The sequence below is a fragment of the Chrysochloris asiatica genome, unplaced genomic scaffold (assembly GCF_000296735.1).
Source record: "Chrysochloris asiatica unplaced genomic scaffold, ChrAsi1.0 scaffold00001, whole genome shotgun sequence".
In the NCBI taxonomy this organism is placed as follows: domain Eukaryota; kingdom Metazoa; phylum Chordata; class Mammalia; order Afrosoricida; family Chrysochloridae; genus Chrysochloris; species Chrysochloris asiatica.
In genome coordinates, this window is record NW_006408519.1 from 11,776,171 (window position 1) to 11,785,479 (window position 9,309).

The 9,309-nt window shown below is 41.0% G+C and overlaps 1 protein-coding gene across 3 annotated transcripts; it reads right to left on the reverse strand.

Moving 5' to 3' along the window:
- Positions 1–4,475: 4,475 nt before the first annotated feature.
- Positions 4,476–5,356, reverse strand: LOC102830871 (charged multivesicular body protein 3-like). 3 transcript variants are annotated; one of them, XM_006830655.1, is made up of 2 exons: positions 5,237–5,356; positions 4,476–5,175 (listed from the first exon to the last, which is right to left on the reverse strand). In XM_006830655.1, exon 2 carries the CDS (start codon positions 5,081–5,083, stop codon positions 4,616–4,618), a length of 468 nt encoding a protein of 155 aa, XP_006830718.1. In that variant the 5' UTR covers positions 5,084–5,175; positions 5,237–5,356; the 3' UTR covers positions 4,476–4,615. The 3 variants fall into 3 exon arrangements, with proteins under 3 accessions (XP_006830718.1, XP_006830717.1, XP_006830716.1); XM_006830654.1 differs by having other exon boundaries at positions 4,616–4,963; positions 5,063–5,281; XM_006830653.1 differs by having other exon boundaries at positions 4,616–5,281.
- Between the last annotated feature and the right edge of the window lie 3,953 nt (positions 5,357–9,309).

Here is a 9,309-nt window from a genome sequence, read left to right on the forward strand (position 1 = left end):
CTTTGCCACGAAGTTTGGAAGATGACTGTGTGGCCTATTGATTGTAAGAGATCCATATTTGTGCCCATTCCAAAGAGAGGTGACCCAACGGAATGGGGAAATCATTGGACAATCTCTTTGATATCCCATATGAGTAAAGTTTTACTAAAGGTAACACAGAAACGGCTGCAAGGCTACATTGACAGAGAACTTACAGAGGTTCAAGCTGGATTCAGAAGAAGCCGTGGAATGAGGGATATCATTGCTGATGTCCGATGGATCTTGGCTGAAAGCAGACAGATGTTTACCTGTGCTTTATTGAATATGCAAAGGCTTTCAAGTGTGTGGATCATGACAAGCTATGGAAAACATTGGCAAGTATGAGTATTCCGGAACACTTAATTGTGCTCATGAGGAATCTGTACCTGGGCCAAGAATCAGTTGTTCAAACAGAACGTGGGAACACTGAATGTTTTAAAATTAAGAAAGGTGTGCGACAGGGTTGTATTCTTTCACCATACTTATCCAACCTGGATGCTAAGCAAATAATCCGATAAGCTGGGTTCTATGAAGAAAAATGTGGCATCAGGATTGCAGGAAGACTCATTAACAACCTGCAATATGCAGATGATACAACCTTGCTTGCTGAAAGTGAAGAGGACCTAAAACATTTACTGATGAAGATCAAAGAGCACAGCCTTCAGTATGGATTACATCTCAATGTAAAGAAAACAAAAATCCTCACCACTGGACCAGTAAACAACATTCTTATCAACGGAGAAAAGATTGAAGTTGTCAAGGACTTCATTCTTCTTGGATCAACTACCAATACACAAGAAAGCAGCAGTCAAGAAATGAAACGACGTATTGCATTTGGCCAATCTGCTGCACAATAATTTTTTAAGTGTTGAAGAGCAAAGATGTCAGCTTGAGGACTAAGGTGCGCCTGACCCAAGCCATGGTATTTTCAATAACCTCATACGCATGTGAAAGCTGGACAGTGAATAATAAGGAAGAACAAAGAAGAATTGATGCATTTGAGTTAGTTATGGTGTTGGAGGAGAATATTGAAAGTTCTATGGGCTGCCAAAAGAACCAATAAATCTGTTTTGAAGAAGTGCAGCCAGAGTGCTCTTTGGAGGCCAAGATGGCCAAACTTCGTCTCTCATACTTCGGACATATTGTCAGGGGGGACCAGTCGCTGAAGAAGGATATCATGTTTGGTAAGGTGGAGGGTCAGAGACAAAGAGGAAGACCCCCAATGAAATGGATTGGCCAAGTGGTAGCATCGAGGACTGTAGTGTGGCAACAATAGTGAGTTTGGCCCAGGATTGGGCAGTGTTTCGTTCTGCTATGCATAAGGTCACTATGAGTCGGTACCAACTTGATGGCATCTAACAACAACAACAACAACAAAAACACATGAATGTCAATATTTTAGTAGTAGACAGGGGAAACCAATATCAACATCTATCTTGAAACACAATGCTGTCTGTGATAGGATAGTATCTACATGACTACAAGGAAGACCAGTTAATACCACTATCATTTAAATTTATGCATCAACTAGTAAAACCATTGATGATGAAATTGAAGAATTCTGCCAACTTCTTCAGTCTGAAATGGACCAAATATGCAATCAAGATGCATTGATAATTGTTGTTGTTGTTGTTAAGTGTCGTCGAGTCAAGTCCGACCCATAGTGGTCCTGTATAGGTTTTCTGAGGAGCAGCTGGTGAGCTTGAACCACCGACCTTGCAGTTCAAACAGCTTTGCAGTCTGGCGCATTAACCCACAGCGCCACACCAGGAATCCACATGGATAATTACTGGTGATTAAATGTGAACTTTGGAAATAAAGAGGAAGGCTCAATAGTTGGGAAATATGGCCTTGGTCATAGAAATGATGCTGAAGATCACATGATAAGTCACTGCAAGAACAATGACTTTATTCATTGTAAGAATTGTGGGATAATGTCAAAAACATCATACAGGAAGAAAGTAAAAGTTCATTAAAAAGACAGGGAAGAAAGAAAAGCCCAAAATGGATGTCAGAAGAGACCCTGAAACTTGCTCTTGAGTATAGAGAAGTGAAAGGCATGAAGGCATAAAGAAATGTGGAGGTCAAAGAGCTGAACAAAATTTTCAAAGGGCAGCTCAAGAAGACGAAGTCAACGCATATATTATATTGAAATTATATAACTTATATTATTATAATGAAATGTGCAAAGAACTGGAATTAGAAAACTAGAATGGAAGAATCTGCTCAACAATTCTCAGGCTGAAAGACTGAAGAAAAAAATTCACTCCTTGACTTGAAATATTGAAAGATTCTATAGGCAAAACATTGAAAGATGAAGAAAGCATCAACAGAAGATGGAAGGAATACACAGAGTCACTGTACCAAAAACAAATGGTCAATGTTCAACCATCTCAAGAGGTAGCATATGATCAAGAACCTATGATACTAAAGGAAGAAATCCAAGCTGCATTGAAGGCTTGAAAAAGAAGTCTCTAGGGGATGATGAAATATGACCTGAAACCTTTCAAGAAACTGATGCAGACCTGGAGGCTCTCTCTCATCTCTGCCAAGGAATTTGGAAGACTGCTACCTGGCCAACTGATTGGAAGAGATCCTTATTTGTGCTCAGTCCAGAAAAGGTGGTCTAAAAACACAGAAATCATCAAACAATATTATTAATATCACATTCAAGTAAAATTTTGCTGAAAATAATTTAAAAACATTTGTAACAGAACATCAGTTGAGAACTGTCAGAAATTCAAGCCAGATTCAAAAGAGGATGTCTAAATAGAGATATCATTGCTGACATCAAATGATACACCAAAAAGATATTTAGATGTTTTAGACTGTTGATTATGACAAGCATGGATAACATTGTGACAAATAGGTATTCTAGAACACTTAACTGTGCTATGAGGTACCTGTATATAGATCAAGAGACAGTTGTTAGAACAAGGGGCTACTGAATGGTATAAAATTAGGAAAGTGTGCACCATGATTGTATTTTTTTAGCATACTTATTCAATCTGTATGCTGAGCAAATAATCTGAGAAGTTGGATTACATGGAGAAGAACCTGCCATCAGGATTGGAGGAATACTTATTAGCAACCTGTGATATGCAGAAGATACAACCTTGCTTGCTTCAGCTTTCAAGTGGAGAGGACTTAAAATACTTACTGATGAAGATCAAAGACTAACATTCAGCCTGAATTGCTCCTCAGTGTAAAGAAAACAAAAATCCTCAGAAATGGACCAGTAAATAACATCATGATAAATGGAGAAAACATAGAAGTTGTCAAATTTCATTTTGTTTAGGATTCATAATCAACACATATGTAAGCAACAGTCAAGAAATCAAAAGACATTGCATTAGGCAAATCTGCTGAACAAGACCTCTTTAAAGTGTTGAAGAGCAAAGATACCAGTTTGAGAACTGAGGTGTTCCTGACCAAAGTAATGGTATTTTCAATTTTCCCATAGGCATGTAAAAATTGGACAGTGAATACGGCAGATTGTAGAAGAATCAATGCATTTGAATTATGGTATTGCAAAATTAAAACTACCATAGACTTCCAGAAGAATAAACAAATCTGTGCTGAAAAAGTACAATCAGAAAGCTCCTTAGAAGCTAGAAGTGCAAGACTTTTTCTTTCATACTTCAGACTTGTTATCAGGAGGGGCCAATACCTGGAGAAGGACTTCATACTTGGTAAAGTGGAATGTCAGCAAAAAGGAGGAAGACTCCAAATGAGATGGCCTGATACAGTGGCAGCAGCAATGGGCTTCAACATAACAAATGTGAGGATGGCGTAGAACCAGGCAGTGTTTCGTTGTCTTGTACATATAAGGTTACTATGAATCAGAACCGATTCTATGGCAACTAGCAACGAAAATCCATTAGCAGTCACTTCCCACATCTTCCCTATCTCTGACAGATTTCCTCATACCAATACTTGTGTATTCTGGTGTGGCGCTGTGGGATAACGTACTGTACTGCAAGGTCGGTGTAACCAAAGACCAGTGTTAAATTAAATTAAATTCACCAGCTGCTCCTCGGAAACCCTGTACAGGGTCGCTATGAGTCAGAACTGACTCGATGACACTTAGCAAAAACTTGTGCCATCTGGGTTCTCAATCTTAAGAACCAGGTCTGACATACTCTTTTTTTTTTTTAAATTGAGGATTGAGTGAAAGTTTACAGGGCAGATCATTATTATTTTTTTTTTGTGTGTGTGTTAAAGCAGCAATTTATTAAAATTCCTTTATATACTGTTTACAGACAAAAACATGTACAAAGCCCTCAACATTCAGGCAATCAGCTCTACTCTCAGAAGTACTTGGTGAGAAGACAAAATTTTCTGCACTCCTTCCAATAAGATGAGTCTGTTTATGCCCCGGAAACTGATGCATTTTTAATGACACCATCTCTCACCAGAAACCATCCCTCTGATGTCTAACACAGCCCCCAAGACCTCTCTGCAGAGAATGAAGAGATGAGCAGAAAACCTTCCCCAAAATGCAGAGCCTCATGACAGAGGTGTAGTGCAAGAGATACAGAAAATGGCAGCTTCTTCTAAGGAGTGTATGAGAACACAGCGGGACAGCTGGGCACCCTTAGCTGCGGAGGGTGGCCAGCCGGGTCTGCATGGCATCCAGGGCTTCATCCCCCTCCTCATCTTCTGAGGCAGCCATTGCTCCTGGAGGTTCAGGATCTGGAAGGGCGTCAGTCACTTTACTGGGTGCTTTGCCCAAGGTCTCTGCTGTAATTTCAAACAGAATCTTGTCAATCTCCATTTCGGCCTCTTCTTCCATTTCTTCCTGATTGTCCATGCTTTCAAATGTGTCCTCTAACATCTCTTCTATGACCCCAGCCTTCATCATCTCTTTGGACAGCTCCCGCATGGTGGCCTGGATTTCTGGGATCTTCACGAGACTCTGCATGGCTTTCATCACTTCTGTGCTCTTCTGCAGGGAGCCAGCCACTCGCAGGACCGCAAGCTGGTTCTTCATCCCCATGAGCGCGGAGTTCATGTGGGCTCGGGATGCGTAGAGCTTGCTCACAGCCTTTCTTGACCTGATCATCTCCTTGGCCAGAACCACACAGACATCCTTCTGGCCCTTCTTGGCAGCATCTTTTACAGATCGTTTTACTTTCTCCTCTTCCCTTTGGATATCTCTTATTTGTCTATCAACCACTCTCATTTCTTTTCTTATCTTCAATGACCATTCATTGACCAGCTCTTTCGGCGGCTTCTCCTGGGTTTTTCCAAACAACCCCATGGCGAACTGAATTCGACTTGCCACTTCCCACTTTCCGTTCCCTACGCCCTGGCAGGTCACGAGCAGCCGCCTTGGCGGGGCGGCCAAGAGGAAGGGCCAGATCATTAGTTTTACATTCAACAAATCATATACTTTGTTTCATTACAATGATTATAATCCCCACCATGTACCATCAGATAACATTTCTCTCTATTCACTTTAGCTCTTTTGTTTTTAAACACTTAGGCATATATAGTAATTTATACCACCAAAGGGCCCATTCTGCAAGTCTGCCTCCTGGCCTCCAGCTCTCAGTCTCTCCGTTTCTATGAATCTGGAGTCCTCAGCTGCTCTATCTCTCCATGTCCCCATCTTTGCCTCCATCTCTGATGTTACTGCTTCTCTGGACAGGGTCCCGCATTGTGCTTGTGATCTTCTCCCTTGATGGTCCTAGGGTCTTCTGTTCTGATGTACCCTTAAATAGAAATTAAATTTTAGTGGAAGGGTTTATCAGAAAGCTAATTTTAGGAATAAGGAAATTTTTAGACATTTTCATTACTCTTAAGTGGTTATGAGGCAAATATTGGGGTTCTGTGAGTGGCTACTACATTCTTTAAAATAGCTTATTGTTGTTGTTGTGAAGTGCCATTGAGTCGATTCAGACCCTGTATAGTGTTTCAAGGAGCAGCTGATGAGCTTGAACCACCGACCTTGCAGTTCAAACGACTTTGCAGTTTGACGCATTAGCTCACAGCACCACACCAGGACTCCTTAAGTTGTTAAGTGCCGTGGAGTTGGTTCCGACCCATAGCAATCTTGAACAGGGTTTCCGAGGCTGTAAATCTTTATGGGAGTGGTAAGCCTCCTCTTTCTCCCACAGAGCAGCTGGTAGTTTCGAACTGCTGACCTTGTGGTTCGTAGCCCGATTCGTAACCACTACGCTACCAGAGCTCCTTTTTAAAATAGCTAGAGCCTTGCAATTCAGAATGTGCTCAGCCAACCAGCAGCATTGACTTTACCTGGGAGTTTGTAAGAAATGTAGTCTCAGGGGCATCCCAGACTAATGGAATCAGAATCTGCATTTTGAGATGTTCAAATGATTCCTAAGCACAGTGATATTCAGCTCCTGAAGAATCTGTGCGAAATCTATATCTGGTCTTGAAATCTGATCACTGAATGGAACCCTTAATGGATATTATTCTTTGTTAAAGTTCAGGAACAGTACCAATGCACTACAGACATGTGTATAATATACCTGAGTATATTAGCTTGGGGACTACAACTAGCTAGTCTTATTAGGGTAAGTATGACTTTCACATCTCTAGGCTAATCAAGCACTGAACTAGAAAATCAGTATTTGGATTATAGGAAATGCGATAAATCAGGGATTAATCCTTAGCTATCAGGGATCATTAGAGGATGAGCCCTGTTTTCTTTCCACCTATTTAGGTTGAAAGGAAATTGCTGGCATATTTTTCAAGGGAATGCAAAACATAAGTATTATATGTAACATGATGCTGTTAAATGCCATTGAATCAGTTATGACCCATAGCAACCCTGTATAGGGTTTCTTAGGAGCAACTGGTGATCTTGAACCACTGACTTTGCAATTCAAACTGACTTTGCAAGCACGTTAACCTACAGAGCCACACCAGGACTCCTTTATGTAATGTTGTTGTTGTTGTTGTTAAGTGCCATCAGGTCAGTTCTGACCCATAGCGACCCTGTACAGGGTTTCCGGGGGTGTAAATCTTTACAGGAGTAGAAAGCCTCATTTTTCTTCCGCGAAGGTAGGGTGGTTTTAATTTTCTTGTTTTTGAGGCTTCTTTTCCAATTGATCTGTTTCTGCCCTGTGCCTTTCCTACTGCCTTTGTGTTGTCAAAGCCATGTTTAGTCCTTGGTTACTTGAGAAAGCAGCCTGAGCCATTCTCCCCAGCCACAATGTATCCAGCCCATGCCCATTATAGATTCCAGAGGCCTCGGGAGCCTAGTGTTTGTGTAAATGCCTGGGGAGCCTGCAGACTGAGCAGGAGTAACAGCTGGTTGCTGACTGCAGATGTAAGCAGTAGAGCAAGGTCTCTTTTGGGTTCATTTCAGTGTGGGATGTTAGAATTTCTCCTTGTCTATACAGGTTTGTAGGGGTGATAGCCCAGGGAACATCAAGCTGCAGAGGATTATGAGTGGTCCATGACTTCTAGCAGGGACAAAAAAACAACAAAAAGGGTCATTACCAGAAACTCGAACCCTAGTCACAGTGACTCGATAGGACAGAATAGAACTGTCCCACAGGCTCTCCAAGGCTGTGATTTTTACAGCAGCAGATGCCACATCTTTCTTCCGAGGAGCAGCTGGTGGGTTCAATTCGCTGACCTTTCCATCAGCAGCTGAGGGCTTTAACTAGTGCGCCACAAAGGACACCTGTGTTGAATTACCTTGCTTTTGAAAGCCTGCGGGGAAATTTATCTCAAAAGAAGAAAGAGGGCTTGGGAGTTATCGATTACCTGGGCATGATCACTACTGTTGTAGTGAAGTCAGTCAGGGAGACAGTTCATGGTTGTGTTCATTCAGAAAGAATGGACCATGCCTAAAAAGTGTTCAGTTTAAGGATGTTTAGCTGTGAGTAAACCAATGTATTTCAAGTGCGTAGATTAATGTCTAGATCTGAGAGTGTGCTGTGTGTCATGTAGACTATAAGATCTTTGAGTACAGTGACCACAACGCATGGCTTTTATTGCTGTTGTTATTTATAGAATTTAGTAAAAAATCAATATATTATTTCAATTTTTTTTAAGCTGAGAAAATAGATTCAAGCTGACAAGTTTCCTACTTTGTTTGGGCACATTAAGTGGAGGATAAATTCTCCAATCAAATGATCTCCAAGAGGTAAGATCATATTTACAAAACTCTTCTCCATTTTGTCTCATTTATTTATGAGTGAATTATTTCACCCAAGGTGTTCTTGTGTTTCTCAGAGAGAAGTTTACTTAGGCAGAACCTTCAACATGTATATTGGAACTAGCTCTATTTCTATTGTATCTTGTATCCATTGTATCTTGAGTATATTTATGTTTTTTTTTTTGTTGTTGTTGTTGTTTATTGCAATTTATGGGTATGAAGGTTGCAAAACTGTTCTAAGATCTAATACCTCTCCTTAAATCAGAGCTGGCAGACTGGGGTGTGGTCTCCATATTGGGGAGTGACATTAGACCAAACCAAGGATATGGGAAAAGAAATGTTTCTGGAAGTGTTGCAAGGAGGAATTTACATCTAAAACCCCAAATTTGGGCTTTGGGAATTAAGAGGAAAGGAGAGGAGGCTTCAATTATTTCCTATTCTTAGTTGGCTTTCAATGGAATCTACATCTCCAGAAATATTCTACATAGACTTTGGGGTATAAACTTTTTTCTCTCTCTAGCTTGAAACTTCTGACCTCTGAGACTTGATAGGAAACCAAATCTCCTTTAGAAAAATGCTGTGTGTGTATGGAGAGGGTAGCTTTTAACTTAACCTAGATTTGTCTTCTCCAAATGTTTGGTCAGTAGGTTCTTCCTCCTTCTTCAGTTGTCTTCTCAGCACTGCAAAAAAGCCAGGCTGCTGATGAGAGGAGATGGGGATAGGACTCTTGTGGTACAATAATGAATAATTTCTATCAGGACTGTGAGGGTTGGAAATGTAAAGGTAGATATTTTGTAGCAAAAGGAGGGGAATGGTTGACTTTGCAGTCCAGGAGTGTAGGTCCCTGGGACCATCAAGGGAGAAGAGAGGAGTGCAGATCCTACCCAGAGAAACAGTGATGCAGAGACGATGACGATGATGACGTGGAGAGATGGAGCGGCTGGGGACTATAGACCCGGAGAGGGATAGGAGCTGTGTGCTGACAACCAAGGGGCAGGCTTGCAGTGCATACCCTTAGGTTGTTTGATGATGCATGGAGGGGATTGTAATCATGGCAATGAGATGATATAAGATAGGATGAATGTAAAGCTAATGTTCTCCCATGTAAACTATCACATAATTCACAATAAAACACAAAAGTCAGGCTAACCATT